This window comes from Peromyscus maniculatus, chromosome 4, assembly GCF_049852395.1.
Source record: "Peromyscus maniculatus bairdii isolate BWxNUB_F1_BW_parent chromosome 4, HU_Pman_BW_mat_3.1, whole genome shotgun sequence".
NCBI classification, from domain to species: domain Eukaryota; kingdom Metazoa; phylum Chordata; class Mammalia; order Rodentia; family Cricetidae; genus Peromyscus; species Peromyscus maniculatus.
The window spans coordinates 128,961,819-128,981,842 of NC_134855.1; the positions used below are offsets into that span (position 1 = coordinate 128,961,819).

General features: G+C 46.3%; 1 protein-coding gene across 13 annotated transcripts in view; it reads right to left on the reverse strand.

Moving 5' to 3' along the window:
- Positions 1-20,024, reverse strand: part of Abhd12 (abhydrolase domain containing 12, lysophospholipase) — an 83,365-nt gene that overhangs the window by 8,039 nt on the left and 55,302 nt on the right. For 11 of the 13 annotated variants that reach the window (XM_076570820.1, XM_076570821.1, XM_006985527.4 and 8 more), the window contains 5 exons: positions 16,243-16,367; positions 8,452-8,557; positions 6,296-6,415; positions 3,490-3,520; positions 1,955-2,000 (listed from right to left, as the gene is read on the reverse strand). In XM_076570820.1, coding sequence (XP_076426935.1) covers positions 1,955-2,000; positions 3,490-3,520; positions 6,296-6,415; positions 8,452-8,557; positions 16,243-16,367 — 428 coding nt within the window. Of the gene's footprint in view, positions 1-1,954; positions 2,001-3,489; positions 3,521-6,295; positions 6,416-8,451; positions 8,558-16,242; positions 16,368-16,524; positions 16,632-16,676; positions 16,827-20,024 lie in introns of those variants that run through there. The other 2 variants (XM_076570823.1, XM_076570831.1) reach the window with 2 other exon arrangements.

Genomic DNA, 20,024 nt, shown 5'->3' on the forward strand with positions numbered 1-20,024 from the left:
AGGGCCAGGCCAGGTGGTGTGCTAAGAGGGCCAGTCTGCCAGGGCCCACGGAAGGAGCAGGTCAGAGAGGAGGAAGTCATGAAGCTGCAGGGAGGCAGCGAAGCCAGGGAGGCGGGGAGGTTCCCGCCTCAGGCAACTGATTCTCCTGATTCTCCTCATGGGCTCCAGCAAAGATCAAGCACCACTGCCTTTTTAGTGGCTCAGCACTGAGTCACCATCACGTGACCTGAAAACACCACAAGGTCCAGAGATACAATTCTGCTGTGTGAGCAACCCCTCTAATTATAACGTCAGCCTCCCGAGCCCAGGGAAGAAGGACTGAGGAGGGACATGGGTAAAGGCTTGGGATATCCTGTGGGAGACATGAAGGAGAGACAGTCACAGAGAATAGGAGCCGAGTCAGAGATGGAATGGGGTGGTCCCACACCACACAGACAGGCAGGGACCTGGCCTGGAAAGAGAAGATGCCGGAGATATCTTGATAGGCTACAGGAAGAGAACACGGAAGGGAGGAGGTGTTCTCTTCATTACCCTAGGGTCTCAGCACGCAGAGGAGGAAGGTTTCCAAAAACCTTCGCAGCATGGAGAAGGACGAAGGCTGGAAAGGGAGCAGGGCTTTCCAGCTCTTCACTTAATTTTTCTGAGCCCAGAACATTCATCCTTTGTTTTGATTTGTTTTGTTTTGAGACAGGGTTTCTCTGTGTAGCCCTGGCTATCCTGGAATTCTCTCTGTAGACCAGGCTGGCCTCAAACTCAGAGATTGGCTGAGTGCTGGGATTAAAGGCGTGGGCCACCACCGCCCGGCTCCGAACATTCATCTTGATGTACCTTTCTTTATCGAAAGCCATCACTGAAGTCAGCAGAACGACTCCTGGAGAACCCCACATCTTAAACACAGAACTGGCAAACATGTGACCCTCATGCCAGGGAAGTTAAGCTGCAGAAAGGAGGAAGGCCCCTAGTGGGCCAACCTTGAGTTGGGGTGACATTGGATCATCTGGGTAAAGCCCAAGTATTCATAAACATTTTGATAACAGAAAGAGAGGTCAGATGCCAGGGTCCAAACAGCCATGAGCCAAACAATGTAGTGGCCTCTGCAGTGAGGAAAGGCAAGTGCTAGGCCCTCCCCAGAAGTCAGTGAAGAGCAAAGCCCACAGACACTGTAATTCTATCGCAGGAGCTAAAGATTTTAGATTTCTGATCACCATAACTACAAGATAGTAAATTTGCTTTGCTTTGTGGTAATTTATTACATCAACCAAAGAAAACTAATGTAAAGCTACTTGCAGGTGGCAGTGGCTTCCATCCCTTCCCAATCCCTTGGCCCGAGGACATCTGAATAACTGCCCTCCTCCAGAAGACTCAAACAAGCTAGCCAAGCAGCCTTTTCCCCCTGAGCTCTTCAAGGGACTCTCTGGAAGAATACGCCTTTAAAACAGTTGCTCACTGTTGAAAATGAATTTCTGCTGCGCATTAATCAGAACGCTCATAGCACCCATCCAACTGGATTCTCAGTCTGCCCAGTGGCGACCCTGACTAATGACAAAAAGAAAGAAGCAAGGCCATCAAGACAGAGGGATCTGTTCTCGATGGATCTTTTTCCAGTTTTCATCATTTCTCCAAGACTAGCTGTGCTGCTAAACTAGGGTCTAATGCCCAGCTGCAGGGACAAGCTGAGTCCAACAAGGAGAAAAGAGTCTGTTCTGTATTTAAACTACAGAGGCACTAACAAGAAAGTCAGCACCCAGAAGCTACAGCAGGACACCCACTGCCCTCCCTCCACTCCCAGCCCAGCCCTCCAGGTCCAGCATTGTACAAACAAGCTGTCTGCCTCGCTTCCAGGCTCCCACTCAAGTCTGCCCATCATGTAAAATCGGAAGTGAGGGCATGCCTGGATACATTCATTTGTTTGTTTGCTTTGTTTTTCGAGGGATACATTCAAAAAGACCCTCACCTCTGTAATCGAAGGTGACCACATGGTAACCAAGGGAACTCAGCACCTGTGAAGTGAAAAACATCCATCATCGGCAACATGTTCTGGACTGAGCAGCTTGCTTCCTGCTAAACTCATCCAGAGTTCGGTACTGAGTCTTGCACACAGTGGGAACTTAACAGACTGCTGACATGTAGCTCTTGCCTGGACCTGCTGCGGTAGATTGTTCTAACTTCCTCTGGCTAAGCAACATAGGAAGGATGCCTTTTCTGCTGCTGCTTAGATGGCCAAGTGGTCAGCTCCCACAGTTCCCAGACAGCTCTCAGATACTGTCAGCAGGTCTAATGTAGCATGGTGGACCTCAGAGGTTTCATTTGAGGATCCTTCCTGCAACCTAGAATTTCTCTGATTTTGGCGAATTTCTCTATTATTTTTAAAAATCCCTACAGACTTACTAGCTGTCCTTGTCCATTTCATTAAGATCATTACTCATGTGCAGTGCCCAATGCACTGGCTAGGGTGTGCCCAGAACAATGAAAGAGACTTCCACGCCACCACTGTCACCTACAGCCACTTAGCATTCCACCTTCAGGAAGACATGGTACTTTCCTGGGCAGCCTGGTGAATCCTGTCCTCTCCTAGCCTGCACTCAAAGCCTTGTGGGCCTGGACAAGGAGATTCTTTTCTACTACAGGAAACATCAAGGGAACTGATAACTGCTCAGCCACTCACCTTTCCTGCCTTGATCCAGTTTACTCCAGGGAATAAAAACTTCCCACTACCCAGAGCAAACTAGGTCCTCATGTCTGTGTATACCCTCTTCTGCCCAATTAGATACAGACAACTCTCTAAGGAGAGGAGGGCGGGCATAGGTGGGCCAAGCATGCTGTACCAAGGTTCCAAGACCCAAGATCACGAACAAAACCACAGGGCTGGCAAGATCGTTCAACAGGTAAAGACACTTGCTGCAAAGCCTGATAATACGAGTTTGATACCCAGGACTCACATGGTACAAGGAAAGAATCAACTCTCACAGTTATCCTCTGATTTGCACTATGGTAAGCACGCGTGCACGCGCGCGCGCACACACACACACACACACACACACACACACACACACACACACACACAAACAAACAAACAAACTATAAAACAGAAAGGGATTTCATATCATGCCCAAGGCATGAACATTTACTTGCAGGGGTTTCTATAAAGCCTGTCTGGAACGTGGCTCAAATCCCATCTGCCTTTATACTCCCTACACCCCAAGGGTGATCCTGCAATAAGGATAGCTCCCAGAGCACTTCTATATTTGAGCAACACACATTAAAACCAATGGCAAATGCCTTTCATCTCATTAGCAAATACCTGTATGCATTGGTTCTGGAGCCCACCCCAGAAGCAGCACCATGGAAGAACCATGGGAGAACTAGCCGAGCATCACCTCCCAGAATGTCCATGACTGGTGACTTTTCAGAGTGGCTAGTTCAAGTGACCCCTTGTATTCCAGCAGCCTGTAGCAAACAGCACTGCTCCCTTGGGCCATCAGCACTCACCTTGTACAGCTCCACACGGTGGTCGCCTCCTCTGCATCAGGAGAGGGAAGGAAACAGGAAGTGGTGTTAGTACCCCTGCTCAAGGTGAGGCACCGGATGACCCACGAGAGTCTGGGATCCCAGGGCTAGAGAGACAGCTCAGTAGTGAAGAGTGCTTACTGCTCTTGCAGAGGACCTGGTTGTTTCCAATACCCACTTTGGGCAGCTTACAACTGTTTGTAACTACAGTTCCAGGGGAGCCGACGCCCTCTGCCATCTGTCATCTGTGAGCACCTGCATGCACATAGTGCACATAAACCCATGCAGGCACACATACATATATTTTTTTTAAATTTTAACTCTGGGATCCCAAACCCCATTTCAAAGAGGGACCTATGGTAGACATATGACTCTCTAGATCCCCCTAAGTGGTATCAAACTTCTCTCCAGCATCTTAGGGATATTTCTTAATTATGGTGTGTACTCTAATTTTTCATAGGAATGAACACTTACTGCTCCAGATTCAAGAAACACAACAGACCTCCACCCCGCCTGCCTGTGCCACTCAGACATCCCCAGCTTCCTAGGGCCAGGGCTACCTATGAGTATGGAAGCTGTGCCCCAAGGAACTTGTCCAGGTACCTTCTTCCTATCTGGACCCTCAGTTCTTATCTGGACCCCTGGTCATGGGACGCCTTTCCGCCTGCTGCCTCATCAGGCTACACTGATATCTCTTCATATGCATGTGCCATACACACATATGGGATATACTAGACACAGGGCTGGACCTAGCTGCTGGACCTTCATCAGCAGACCCTTGGCTCTCATCGTAGTAGATGAGAACGGCTAGCTCCCCAGCAGACTAGAGTCGTCTTATCAGGCATTTTTTACTCCCTTCTTCATCCTTCAAACCTACTTTCCTTCTTTTATAATGAGGGCTGAGGCTATTTCAGGGATTTGGGAAATGGGAATGCCATGGCAGGGACACATGAGTGAGGGAGAGAGAAACCAATACGTTGTAGCGCAAAAATGCAAAGAAATGTGTTCAAGACCAGAAAGAACTCTTGCCAGATGTTTTTAGTTAGCTATCTTTGGAAGACAGCTTTCCTAAAACCCCCAAGGCCCCTCCATTGACTGAAAAAAGAAAGTGGGGCTGAGAGCTCTGAACACTACACCTTTGAGAGACGTCAAAGCTAGGATTGTGAGACTGATGGACCCTGCCTGGGGAGGGAGGGATAGCTAGAGAAGAATGTCAGTAAGCGAGCCAAAGCCTTTGAGAGATGGGGGTGTAGACAGGACTAGACAGAATGCAGGCACTAAAGGCTGTCTCTGGGAGTAGGAAGGCACAGTAAATCATTGACTGTCACCCTATTCCTTTCAGACGTAGCTACAGGAAAGCTTTGTCCTTTTTATTTAACATGTGACTGCCAGAAACATGTGTCACAACCGACTATAATTTTCTCATTTATGGAAAGATGCTACAAGAGCTGTTTATAGCTACTTGGTCTTTGAAAAGCAGAAGAGAAACCTATTGCAGCTTGTCCCCAACAAAGCAAACTGTAAACTGTGCAGAGCATGTGTGACTCAGTAGTCAAACATTCTGTTGTTGGCACAGAGACCAGCCTCGTGGGCTGTGCTTCTGGGTTCTTTTTACAATGCCCTCTGTATGGCTCCACAGCAGATATCTACCCCGGACTGCCTTCCCCTCCAGAAAGACTCATACATTGTTCTCCTCGCTGTTTCTACCTATAAAAGGTCTACCTACCTCACAGCTACCCTCACACTGCCCTTCTGGTGAAGGCTGCCTCCCTTCTGGCTGCTCCAGGCTCTCTCACAGGCAACCCAAAGAAGCATAGAAAAAGGGACCCTAGAATTTTCAAACAATGCTTTCCTTAGAAAAATGCACCTCCCTGCCTCCCCTGCCCCTTCTGAACAACATGCTGTGGTGTAAAAAGAGCCTGAGCTTGTTAGATGGAAGAGCAAATTCAGCTTAAGCCAGCCTGAAGTCCAAAGCATCTGGGGTAAAACAGAAAGGCCCAAATGGACAGAGTGTGTACTTTCTCAGCAGCCCATCAGGACACACCGATGTTGCTCGTGTCAAAGCTGCCAGCAGACAGCTCACCCACACAGGCAGCCCAGGACACATCCATGCATGCTCAGCCTTCAACTTCCCCTCTGTCCACTTTTTAATACTCTCTGTCTCTTTTTTAGAAGTTGGGGGCGGGGAGGGGGAAGTAGCGTGCCTGCCTTTTTCTATAGCTGCCCAGGTCTATACCCTGGGGCTATCTCAGCTAAGACAGACTTGCCTGCCATTCTTCAGACCAGGGGTGGCAAACACAGAGAGGTGAAAGGGAGTCAGCATTTTCCTCAAGGTGGACCGAGGCCACCAACAAGTGCCATCCCCATCCCTTCTTTAAAGAGAAGCCCTGCTTCCTAAAGGACACACTAGCAGACACAGTGCCCTTTGACCCAAAGCAGGAAGAAGAAACACCCTAGGGCGGGAGGAGCTCAATCTCTTTGGCAGAGACACATCCCCCCCTCCACCAGATTCAAATTCCACTTCCAAAGCTGCTGCTCAGCACTATCTCCCAGGGAGCTCTGGGTAGATCCACTGGTCCTCAGCACACGGGGATGCCTCTAAACTCTCCCGGCCCCAAAAGAAGGCTACCTTCCTTTGTTCTGGAGAAGCTCCCCTCGCATGCAGTAGGTCGGTAACCTGATTATGTATAACACAGGCCCACTTCAGCTAGTCTAAGCTAATACATTTCCAGCCTAGGAAAGAGCCGGCCGGGTACCGCATACGCGTCACACCGCCGTGTGGGCCTACCTGGTGCCTGCATTCCCATGCAGGTATAGAATGATGGGGTGGTTGGAAGCCAGAGCATCCTCATACCACATCTGGTCCTTCCCTTGGGCATTTTTCCACCAGATGGAGGGGATGGTGTGCCTGAAGACAGAAGTAGAGAGGGAAGCAAAGTCAGATGTCCCTTCTGCCCAGACAGTGGCACTTATATGAAGGTTTATGGAGACAGAAAGCAGCAGAGCTCCTATCTACATACAAGTGGACAAACAGGTAAGTTGCAAATTATCTCATCCCTCAAAAGTAACAAGAAGTGAAAGCTGCAAGGTCAGCAGCTGATAGCCTTAGAGCAAAAGGGCCTCTTGTTAGTCAAACAGCTTGTTCTGGTGGCCTTTCTCCAGATACAAGAGAAATCTATCCTGCATTAACTAGAACTTTCTAGATAGAACCTTCCTGCATTCTAGAACCACAAATACATGGACAAATTCACCATCAGCCAGGCTGACCCAGGCTCTTCGATATTGCTATTCTATTTGGCCATACTCTCCTTCAGAGATATACAAAGGCCAAAATGAATACTGTTAATCACTGGGGATGGTTTCAATTGATGTCTATTTTTCCTCTAAAAATCTTAACCAAATTTATTCTAGACACCAATGACATAAACCTTTCAAAAATCAAGTAGCTAAGCTTGTTCTTGTTCTCTCTCGTCGTTCCCCCCCCCCACTCTCTCTCTCTGTCTTTTCGAGAGGCTGTGGCAGGAAGATTGCTAGATTCTAGGAGTTTCAGGCAGCCTAGGTAATCTATAGTATTGATGGAGTAGTGGGGGAAAGAAGGTAGCCTATTTTAGATGTTTGGAGCTGACATTCTCCTAGAAACCAGACTATGCCATCTTGGAACTGTTGGCAGAGGCCCCGGCGTACACACCTCCAACCTGCTGGCAGAGGGCAGCTGACACTGAGCTCGTAGCCAGGAATGGTGTTTGGGTTGCACTCAGGCCTTTGCAGAAGCTGGTGGGGGAATCTGAAGAGATGTAGTGAGGGCAGTTGAGAGCGGAACCTGTTGCTTCCCTAGGCCCAAGGTCATGGAATGGTCTATATGGACAGGCAGGGGCAGTAGCAGCTGTCATCCCTCTAACTCTTGTGGGAATTAATAATGCACACAGGTGCTGTCCATGCTTTCTGCCTAAGTACCACCATGACATTCTCCTGCAAAGACAGAACCTTGCTCCCAGTGAAGGGCCAATCATTCTCCCCCCATACAGCTCTGGACAAAGCAGGTCGGATTCTTGACAGTCCCACAAGCACACATGGGTCAGCTACTGCTCAGTTAAACCGAAGAAGAAAACGACAAAAAGACTCTGCTCCCAACGTCCTCTGCTGAGAACAAGAACCTCCCTTCTTGTTCTCTCTTCTTTACCACGGACTGTCCACCGGAGGGAGCATCTGAAGGTCCCCTCATCCACACTGGCAGCCTACTCACTGGGTTCATTTACAAACGGCTCACACACACGGTGGGTTTCTAAGGCTGCAGAAAGAGACTTTATGGCAACTGAAAACTAGACCCAGCTAAGATAAAGGGGCAGTTATTCAGAGCTGCTTCAAAGGGAAAGCAGAAATGCTGATGCAGTGCTGGTCAACTCTGACCCAGTTGTTCAGGAGTCATCACTTACAGAAAAAGTCATTAAAATACATCCCAAGGAAACCACGGAGAAGCCACAGGGCCTACATTCAGTGTAAATGTAGAGAAGAAAGAAAACATCCCTCTCACAGGCTCCTGAGAAGTACTACAGGTAGTCATGTTTCACTTCTCTGAAGAAGTACATTCAAGCCTGTATTCCTGACTGTGTGCTTACATTCTTTTTGTCTCTAGACTGTTTGGTTAAAAAACAAAAACAAAACAAAACCTTGGAAACAAGACTCTAAAAACAATGTGGTTACAAAGCCTTTGCTGTTTCAAAGGCCTCAGGAGAGAGCTTGGTACCATCTCCCTCTACACCACTGAGATCAAATTTAGCTGAGCTCTGCCCTTGGCCTTAAGAATGGGTGAAGATAAAAACAAGCAGCAGTACCCCGAGCCCAGAGTCAAGGACACTGCCTGAGCTGAGCAGGGCCCTTGGAGCCTCCTAAAGAGGCCCAAGAAGCTAGTGCCTTGACCCTGCAGCCTGGGCTGCAGACACTCACCAGACGCCAATAGTCACATCATCCTCTGGCTGGAGGTAGTAATTGCAGGTATGATTCAAACCTTGATCCTGTGGTTTTTTCAAGTCAATGAAATAGGGAACCCTCACTGTAGGGGACAAAGAGATGAAGTCCAGGTTAATGGGAGAGGATGGACACACACAAAGGAACACTTTTGCTCATCCGTGCATTCACATACACTTTCCAGCACACAATACATACACACACCACTACAATACACACACCTCCCCCCCAACACACACACATGTGTTGACAAGTACACACCCCACCCCACAGCACAGGACAAACTCTCAAAAGGCATTAGGTGCTTTTCTGTCAGGATTTTGCAACATGAGAAGCACACTTCAGGGAAGGGGTAAAGCTAAGAAGAACTGACATACAGCTTGAAAACACTGCAGTAAGGGCACAGCCTGGGTGGAGAAGACAGAGGAAGGGATGGTCTTTTGTTGTTGTTGTTGTTGTTTGGTTTTTGGAGACAGGGTTTCTCTGTGAAGCTTTGGTGCCTGTCCTGGAACTCACTCTATAGACCAGGCTGGCCTCGAACTCACAGAGATCCACCTGCCTCTGCCTCCCAAGTGTTGAGATTAAAGACGTGCGCCACCGCCACCCAGGTGAAGGGATGGTCTTTAACGGGGTAAGTCGGCACAAGACAGGCTGAGACACAGGGAGGAAGATCCTGCAGAGGAGCTCAGCCAGGCTACAGCTGAAGGCTGGGGACAGGATGGCTGGTGACACTGGAAAGGGGAAAATGAATAAGATGATGGTTCAAGAGGGAAAGACGGCAGAGGTCCGAGTGTCTGGTACATCACTTAACCCAGAAAGGACATCAAAATGGATGAATCCAGAACCTCATCCATAGTGAATTCAAGGCAGTCTTACAGTTAATAGTCAAGGGCAGTAGGGCCACAACTGAGTCAGCCTGTATGCCAAACTATAGGAGATCACAGAAGCATCAGCTGTGGGAACCATGCAGGACAGGTAGCTAAGAAGGACACTGTCCCACTGTCACTGCTAACACAAGCAAAGGACATCAACAACTGCAACCACACCACATGTGGCTGGGAGGGGGAACACAGAAAGACACGTGCCAAGTTTTGAGTGTGCAGAGAGACTTATTTTTTCCTTTATGTATCACTGTACTTTACTGCAATGGCAAACAACTTTTGAAGAAAAAATGAATGGAAATATGAAAAACTTAAATGAATAAACCAAAAAGCGTAAGCCCCAAGGTGTAATTTATCCTCACCATGCGGGAGACTGACAAAGAGTGGGATGGTCCTGACTTCTGGGTGATTACCATCTTTAGACGGAATCCATTCATAGCTTTTCTTTGGGGGGGGGTGTAAAGAGGGGGGTTTCAAGACTAACCTCACACATCATACAGCAGGTCTAACTCACTTTCTGAAATGCCATGGGCCTCAGTGAACACCTGCTGAATAAATGAACCATCTGACTCATGAGGACACAAGGATGTACATGCTTCTTCTCACAAAGTCCTCTGAGCATCTTCTCCAGGCCTTGTTGGGAGAGTAATTCTTCCTGGGACTGCTGTTCACATCACTACCTTCCTAATCCACATTTCCCTGAAGCAGGAGGCTGAAATTTTAAATCTCTTCTAAGTTTCTGTTATATGCTGAATAATGTCCTCCCTCAAACTCTGAGAACCCAAGACCATGCCCTCACTTAGAAGCCAGGTATTTTCAGAGTAACAAAGTGTAATTGAGGTTTCCAGAGTAACCTCTAACCCATCCTGACTAGCAGACTTCTAAAGAGAGAGGCCATGTGAAGACTGTGAGTAGATGGGTTGAGGTTTCTGCAAGCCAAGACATATCAGACTGCAGGCCACTGCCAGCTGATGGAACAGGCAGGAAGTGATGGCGTACTTGCCCACTATGCACAAGGCCCTGGAGTTCCATCCCTAGTACAGAAGGAAGGGCGAGAGGAAAGGGAGAAGAGGGAGAAAGGATGGACTCTATCCAGGTGCCTCAGAGGGTGCCAACACTCTGATCTTAGACTTCAGCCACTGGTACTCCGAGACAGCATTTTTGTTTTAAGCTACCCTGAAGACCTGTCAGGAAAATGGACAGTCACACTAACACATTCGGATTTTATTGTGACAATGGTGTACTGGAGACGCGGGAGTCGTCTGGCACGGAAGCAATAGGAACAAAACCAAGCAAGGCATACATGCAAGGCTCGAATGGGGCTCCAGCTTCCAAGAAGGAAGGAGCCAGCACTGGCTGCTCCCTGAACAAAGGAGAAGCAGGCCTTTCCTGTCTGGCCTGAGGTGGGGTAGAGGCTGAACTACGGACTGGAGCTGCTGGAAGATCTCCAGGGCCAGAAGACCAGCTGCACAGAGGATCAGCAGGTCTGCAGGAGGGTGAACAGAACCTGATTTGAGGACAATGGCAGCAAAGGAAGGGCCATAGAAATGTCAGGGCTTTTTGTCCTGTTGCAGCACCCATCAGCGAGCTAAGGGCTGATTTAAGTTTTCCATTGCTGACAGTGGGACCCATGAGGCTCTGACTAGAAAGAAGTCTACTTCCTGTGCTGTAAAGCCAATCCCATGCTTCCCTCTCAGACCTTACCACACACTGGAACTTGAAAGCTGCAGCCTCATTTGCAGGTGAAGTTAAGATAAGATAAAAAGAAAAACAAATGTGCCAGCAGCAGCGGTGGTGGCGCACGCCTTTAATTCCAGCACTCGGGAGGCAGAGCCAGGCGGATCTCTGTGAGTTCAAGGCCAGCCTGGGCTACAGAGCAAGATCCAGGACAACCATGACTGTTACACAGTGAAACCTTGTCTCAAAAAACAAACAAACAAAAAACCCAAAAAATTTTAAAAAATTAAAGGGACTAAAGAAGGAAGAGAAGCCTCTCGCTGGCACCCAGTTTTTCTTTGCTGCTGACCGGGGTGGGGGTGGGTTGTCAAAACTTCAACAGGGACGGAGCCAAAACTGCCCACTGAGATCACTGTCTTTCTGAACCTCCAGATTGTTGTTGTTTGTTGTTTTTTACTCTTTTGGGGGGCCTGCCACCCAGCTCCCAAATAAATCACACATGGAGGCTTATTCTTAGTTATAAACACCTGCCTTAGCTTGGCTTGTTTCTTGCCGGCTTTTCTTAAATTAGCCTTGCTGTCTTTTGCCTCTGGGCTTTTACAAACTTTTCTTACTTCTGTAATCTTACTTTCATTCTTACTCCATGGCTTTCTGTGTAGCTGGGTGGCTGGCCACTGATGTCCTCCTCCTTCCCTGGCTCCTTCTTTTTTTCTCCTCCCAGATTTCTCCTTCTGTATGTTCTCTCTGCCTGCCAGCCCCGCCTGTTTCTCTCTCCTGCCTCACTACTGGCTGCTCATCTCTTTCTTAAACCATTAGGTGTTTTAGACAGGCACAGTAACACAGCTTCACAGAGTTAAACCAATGCAACATAAACAAAAGTAGCACACCTTAAAATAATATTCTACAATACCAGATGCCATCTCAGACAAGATATTAAAAACAGCAAGTGAGCTATGCTTACATAGGACATATTTGTAATTATATCAGCACCCCTATCTCATCCCTAAATCTAAACAATGCACATCATAAACCCACTTTTCAGTTTTATTCACAAAAGTAAATTCTTTAAGAATAAGTAAACAAGCTCATATATTTTCACTTAATTTTAAAATTTCACTTAGGCCTATTTTTTGCATTTGAGCTTTGCTTAGTCTTTAAACCTTGTTTTAAGTTACATTCTTTAAGGAATGGAACCTAGAAGGCCACAGGATTATACATAGCCATAGTAAAGACACTTAAGCATGCCTCTTTTTAAAGGACATCCTCATGATGATGGACTCTTACCCTCAGGAACCATAAGCTAAAATAAACTCTTTCTTCCGTAAGTTGCTTTTGGTCACAGTGTTTTATCACAGCAACAGAAAAGTAACTAATACATAGATTTTTCTGTCTAAACACTTCCCAGAAAGCTGGTCTTTCAGTTCACCTTTATTCCCGATTTAGTCAGAAGTGGAAAGGGAAGCATAGGGAATACCCTGCAGTCAGCCATGCCACTACGTATCAGCAATCATAAACACCAAGGGGCATGACTTGGAAAAGATCCTTCACATACAGGTACTCAGTAAAGAGCGAGAGAATAAATATGCAAATGACTAGAATACAACTTGATTTCTCACTCCTTTTTAAAAGCTGACCTGGAAAAGTATCTGAAAGGGTAAAAGCCTGCAGCTACTAAACCAGGATGGGCATTTGTGACTGCCTGGGATTTTTGTTATCGGGGTGCATCTCATTCCATCTTTTTAAGTAGCAGAACTTCCTTGTACCAGGTGTGGTGCCAACAAAGGAAGGGCTGAGCGGGTTATCTGGGTTTTATCAATTCCAATTACTTTATACGATCAACCAGGGGTTTCCATGGGAGAAAAAGAAATAAGAAAGCTACGTGGGTTTAACAGGGACTGCTCAGGGGACAGGTGAAGGAGGCCAGCGTTTAACAAAACTAACCCATTTCCCAAGAAGGTCTGAACAACTTCTCCCTTGCCTCTGCCTCTGAACCAAGACCTTTCTTTATCTGGGAGACATGTTCCTAACCCTTGAAACAGGATAGCAGAGTGACAGCTAGGGACATACTCCAGCCCCTCAGACCTCAGATTCCAGGCATCACACGAATATTACTAGGATGGGGCTGGAGAGATGGCTCAGAGGTTAAGAGCACTGGCTGTTCTTCCAGAGGTCCTGAGTTCAATTCCCAGCATCCACATGGTAGTTCAAAACCATCTGTGCCCTCTTATGGCCTGCAGAGATACATGCAGGCAGAACACTGTGCATAATAAATAAATCTTTTAAAAAAATATCACTGGAATGGAATCAGACTTGGGAACATCAGGACCCAAGAAGCATGCTCATAGGAACAGGCACTTGACCAGCAGGCAGTAAACTACAGTATTAACAAAGAGTTGCTCAAAGTGATTTTCACTGTTACTTATTCTATTCAGGGTTTTTCAGCTAACTTTTTTTTCTTTGTACAAGAATTATAGTTTTTTTTTTCTTTCTAAGAAAATGCATCTAAAGGAGAATACTGCTTTAAATCAAAGGTGCTGTACTTCCTCTAAAGCTTATTTATCTGGCTGTAAATTTATTTTAAGATAAATTTGCTATAAACTCACGACTATATTAACCATGCCCTGAGCCCTAAAGACTGTCAGGATGGATAGACACCTCTACTGCTTCCAGTCCAGAGCAAACAGGCCCAAGCAATTAAAGTTGGCCACACTTAACCTAGAAAACCAGCACGCACGCCCCTTCCTCCCAGGAGAGCAGCCCTCACAGTGGAAGTATAGTAAAGAGAGGCAGGCCAGTGCTGCTGTGAGAAAGGCTGTGGGGATGGCTACCCACTGCCCTAAAGTGATGCCCAACCGTGCCAAGTTCTTGAGTAGCTCCAAAAAACATAATTCTTTGTAGTGGGTGGTACATGTGTGTGCTAGCACACAGGAATGGAGGTCAGAGGACAACTTTGTAGAGCTGGTTCTTTCCTTCCACCTTTACAGGAAGTTCCAGGCTGTCATACAGCAAAGCTTCACTTGCTGAGTCTTTCTCTGGACCTTAAGTAACTCAAAAAATTCTATTATAAATTTTGTTGGGGAGTGTGTGTGGGGGGGCTATGCTAGCTCGAGAGATTAATATCAGGATATCTTTCTTAATCACTTTTCTATTATTTATTTATTTATTTATTTATTTATTTATTTAGGAGAAAGAGTCTATCTGGCTGGCCTAGAACTCATTATGTAGACCAAATTAGCTTTGAAATTACAGCGCTCCATCTGGCTCTGCCTTCCATATGCTGGGGTAAAGGCATGCACCACCATGCCCAGCTCTACCTCAGTTTTTAAACAGAATCTCTCACTAAACTTGGAGCTCCCCCATTTCAGCTAGGCTGGTTAGTCACTGAGCCCAGGATCAGCCTATCTCTACTACCAGTGACCAGGTTACAGGCATGTGCCACCACACTCAGTTTTTTTATGTGGATGCTGGGGATCCAAACTCAGATCCTTACTCTAGAGCAGCACCAAGTACTTTATCCATGGAACCACCTCCTCAGCTCTGTGAGTAACTTAAAAAACAAAACAAACAAAACCAACAATCCAGAGACAGAGGTTATCCTGTTATCCCTTTAGAAACACTGCACAGGAGGGACTCACTGGTACAGTGCATGTGAGGCCCTGGGTTTAAATTCCACTTCTCCAAAATCAACACAATCCCAAACCAAACCTGCTCCAGGCCCCTCTGCCCCCAAGCGGTAGGCAGTGGAAGGAAAATGTTAGCGGGAGCATCAACCTAGGGGGCAGCCATTACACAACCTCCTCTCTGTGACACACATTGGACTAGAGAACTCCAAGTTCTGTGCCTATGGCACAGTTACTATGTCTTCAGAAAACCAACGCTACAAAACCGTGGGCTGTGGCTAACGCAGCCCACAGAATCCAGTGGAAAAAATCCAATCCAGATCTTTGCTGGCACCTGTGTGCCAAACAACAGAGAACACACAGCCCTAGGCTACATGGGTCAGTTCTAAGGGCTGCACCAATACATTTACAGCCCTGTGTCTTTGTGTTTGCAAACCCCAGCATCTTTTCTGTACCTTCTTTAAGGGACACTAACTCAGAAAAACACTGCCTTGTTGTTTTAAATGATTTTGTTCCTTCTTAAGTTTATTCCTTACACGTTACCAAACTTAGAGGTCATAAATTCCTAGAAGGACCTTCCTCTTGAAAAACTAAAATATCTCCTAATATACAATACACACATTTCTGATTCTCTTACTAGCTTAAAGAACAGAAATTCCTTGTTAGTATTTTGCAAGTGTCTTAAGTCTGTTATAGACTGAACACCCAAACTTTGTAAAAACAGACCCTACAGAGCCTGGAATTCTGTTACTACAGGAGGTGGGGGGTGGGGGTTGAATCCTGAGACATGCCTCCTCCCACCGGCCCTGCATCCTTGGCTCTGCCACGTCCCGGGCTATACTCACATGGACTGGATCCTCACAGTCCCTTCTCCCTGCCCAAAGCTTGCCTGCTGTCTCCCAGCATCAAACTTGCTTCTGAGTCTCAAGCTCTCAAACACACAAGGGCCTGTCACTCAGTAAGCCAGCCTTGCCAAAGATCTGGTGGAGTCCACCTCATCCCATCCCAACACTGACCATAGCCATTTCCATGGCCATAGTTAGTGCCTCCCAGCCTCCTCTGCCTCATTTGGGTATAAAATGGTATTTCTGAAAGGACTGTTTCTGACAAACATACCTAGGACCCTCTGCCTCCTGCCTTATAGCACAATACTTCCTCACTTTTTCCTCCTTCTTAAACCCCAAACAGTTTTGGAACCACACAGAGTGAATGTTAACTCAAGGACCTAAAACTATCTGTTTTGTAAACAGCACAAAATTCCACAAAAATCAAAATGTGTCAGGTTTTTGTTTGTTTGTTTTTTTGAGACAGGGTTTCTCTGTGTACTTTTGGTGCCTATCCTGGATCTCACTCTGTGGACTAGGCAGACCTCGAACTCACAGAGATCCACCTGCCTCTGCCTCCCAAGTGCTGGGATTAAAGGTGTGCGCCACTACCACTACCGGCTTTTTTGTTTTTTCGAGACATTTATACATTTTACTACATACAAGTTCAATCTCAATTAAAATAAAAAGATACTTTTTTAAAGCCAGCCACCATCGTGAAAATAAACTCTAAATAAAATTAAAGAAAAATTGATACAAAGGACTTACCAAAATTCAAGAAAATCAGTTTGGCCTGTATCCCAGGACACAGTTTGACAAGAAACGGAATGGCAATGTAGAACCCCAGAACACAGAGAATTATCTTCTTCAGTCGGAACCATAGGCTCTTTCGTCTATGAGACAGAAGCAATATGGATCAAAAGACAGAAGGTACAATTCTATCAGCTTAGTAATACACCTTAGATCTCTAAACAAGTGCCACTGGCATCTTTCCACACAGGGGACCCTGCTGTTGATAAAAGTGGTCTCCCATCTGCTTTTGTTAGTTACCTGAGATAGTCTTTTGAGTTTTCAACTGTACTAGAGGGAATGCTTTAGTTTTATTTCTTAAAAGCCAAAGACAGTCCAGTTCTGTTGATCTGTTATATTGGCCCTTAGATCTGAATCCAGCAGAGGCATAAGGCTCTCAAAAAGCATCCCACCTGATATCAGACCCCCGCTTCCACCGCATTCCGGCAGAGTGCCTTCTCTGGGCCTTGAAGCCTCACTGCTGCTAAGCTGCTTTGATTCAGCTCAGTGCTGAGTTACTCATTAGCTGCTCGTGGGAAGCAGGAAGTACCTACACCCAGGACATCAGCAGAACCTGCCCAACCAGGTCCTGGAGACTGCAGAGGCTGAAAATGAGGCCAGCCCTTAGACCCATCCCACGGAATCCCTTTCAGGCAGGGTCAGTACCTCAACTCTCAAGACTTCTGATTCCTGGGTAGTACCAAGAGGCCCTCAGCTTCTTCCCAATCCCCTTTAAAAGGTGTCTCTAAACTTTTCAGACATGTAGTCTTGAGCTAACTCTACATTAAAAAAAAAAAAAATGAGTATCCCAAGGCACATTTATTTATATTTATTGCTGTCATCCAAGGAGTTAAAACTGAGGAATTCAGACAGGGGCTGTCATAGCGGACTTGACTAGCTCATACAAGGCCCTGAGTTTCAGCACCACTCACAGCAAAAAGAGGAATGCTGAGTTCAAGGCCAGTCTATGCCACACAGTGAGACCTTGCTCCCCCCCACCACACCTTTTTTTGTTTTTAGTTTCTTCTTGGTAAGTTCTTTTAACCTTATAAAGAGTAGATGATTCCATCTGATGTAAGCTGTTCCAAAGCATAAAGAAAAAGGGCCCAGTAATAGAGCATGCATGAAGCCCTGGGTCTGAGGCCAACACAAGAAAGGAAAAATGGGGGCTGGAGAGATGGCTCAGAGGTTAAGAGCACTGGCTGTTCTTCCAGAGGTCCTAAGTTCAATTCCCAGCAACCACATGGTGGCTCACAACCAACTACAATGAGATATGGTACCCTCTTCTGGCCTGCAGGCTGAACACTCACATGATAAATAAATATAATCTTTAAAAAAAAAAAGAAAGGAAAAATGTGTTGATATCTTTTATCTTTTTTGATAAAGAGCTATTGGTTTCACTGTGTTGAGGAAGCATCACTCTGAAATAATACATGAAGATGAATAACTTCTAGATGAATAAACAGTGGTTTTCTCCATGTTTTTGCCATATTATGTTTAGTCTGAGGAGACCATCACGTTTGTCTGTCCATTTACCCATTGGTGGGCATTGACAGAGTTTCAGTTTGTGGACACTGTGGATGAAGCCGCATGGACACTTGGTGAGTTTGTGTAGATACACTTTCTCTCTCCTCAGGCGGAAGATCCCAAACTACTGAATACCTTCCAGTAGAATAAAAGATGAGTGAGAGGTCACTGTGGGAGGGACACAGAGTGAAGAGCATTTCCATTGCTCCAAAATCCCCTCCTACCCCTCACAGTCAGTCTCCCTCTGACCCAAGCTCTCAGCTTCACTATTCTGCTTTTCTGTCCCACACTTTTGCCTTTTCTAGACTTTCCCATCAATAGTCGTACAGTTGATTTTGTGGCCGTCTTACTAACTTGGTACAGTGCTTTGAGGTCCACCTCTGCTGTTCCATGTGTCAGCAGTCCAATGGATGTTTTAAAAATCATCTTAGGTGTTATCTAGAAATAGCCCAGAAATAAGCAATTGGCTCCAGCCACGCTTCACCTGACACGCTGAGCGGAAAAATGCTGAATGAGATGCTAAGTGACACAGCAGTCCCCAGGGGCACTGCAGGCTCACGTGTCCCCACGATCCTGCAGGGCCAGTGAGGTCACTGATTTTCATAACACTGACCTGAATTTGCCCCTTTCTTTCCCGTCTAAGTACAATGGAAGTTTCTAGATGCTGCACCTCATGTGGTATTGGTAACCTTGAAAGCAGCAGATAGCTTCTGAGCAGTCCGGCTTTACGAAAGTTGTGAAAACATGGGGCCAATGAAATGGTTTAATGGGTAAAGGTGGTTGCTGCCATGCCTCAAGATCTGAATCTGATCCCCTGGGCCACACAGAAGGAAGGAGAAAACTAACTCCTTCAAGTTGCCATCACCGCCTGGCCTGAGTTTATGACTATTAATGTTTAAATTAATGTACTTTTGGCCATGTGGTGGTGGTGCACGACTTTATTCCCAGCACTTGGGGGAGGGGGCAGAGGCAGGCGGATCTCTGTGAGTTTGAAGCCAGCCTGGGCTACAGAGAGTTCTAGGACAGCCAAGGCTACAAGAGAAATCCTGTCTCGGGGGTGGGGGGTAGTGTCTTCCACATCCTGGGCGCGAGGATTACAGCCCTAATGCTCAGAGATTCCTTTAGCTGTAATTTTCATCACGGCTAGTACTGCTGTTTATAGTGAGCATTCTGTCCTTGATGGCTGGGTGAAATGAAGACTGCCTTCAGGGCTCAGGACAGCATTAAAGGAACACATCCCTTCCTTCAAGACCCTGAACGGGACCTGATGTTCTCTTAGAGGCTTATGTTTCTCCAAACTTCATACACCCAAGTTCATGGTCACATTTTTTCCCATAAACTGTATTATCCTTCAGTGTTTTTCTTTAAAAGTTACTTAGTGCACAGACAAGACTCACTGGCCACGAAACAAAAGGGAATTGCAAAAACAAATACAATGACTAGGTTTCCCATAGGGACCAGTGCTGTAGAAAATTATTTAAGGTGTTACTTTTGTTTATGCTGTGGAACATTTGCTTTAATGATGCAAGGATGTGTTGCATTTTTTTATGTTACATTTGTTTAACTCTGTGAAGCTGTGATTCTTTGCCTGTCTAAAACACCTGATGGTCTAATAAAGAACTGAATGACCAATAGTGAGGTAAGAGAAAGGATAGGTGGGGCTGGCAGGCTGAGAGAATAAATAGAAATCTGGGAGGAGAAAGAAGGAGCAAGAAAAGGAGGAAGACATGAGAGGCCAGCCACCCAGCCAGTCACGGAGTAAGAGTAAGAGTTACAGAAGTAAGAGAATGATAAAAGTCCACAGGCAAAAGGTAGATGGTATAATCTAATAAAAGCTGGCAAGAAACAAGCCAAGCTAAGGCCAGGCATTTATAGTTAAGAATAAGCCTCCAAGTGTGATTTATTTGGGAACTGGATGGCAGGCCCCCCAAAAGAGAAAAAACAAACAACAGCCCAGAACTGCACTCTTAAGCACTTCACTGCCACTTGCACAGCAATATTTACAGTAACTGTGGTGGTGATGATGGTACAGGGAGTGTCTATCTTCACTACAGTGAAGACAGAACTGCATAGTGTGTGTGTGTGTGTGTGTGTGTGTGTGTGACACACACACACACACACACTCATGCCCTTGCATGCATACAAGCAATATACTTGAAGTGGTACATCTAAAATGCTCTAAGGATTGCACTGCTATCCCTGCTCTGCGCTTGATTTTTGCACCAGGATTGTAT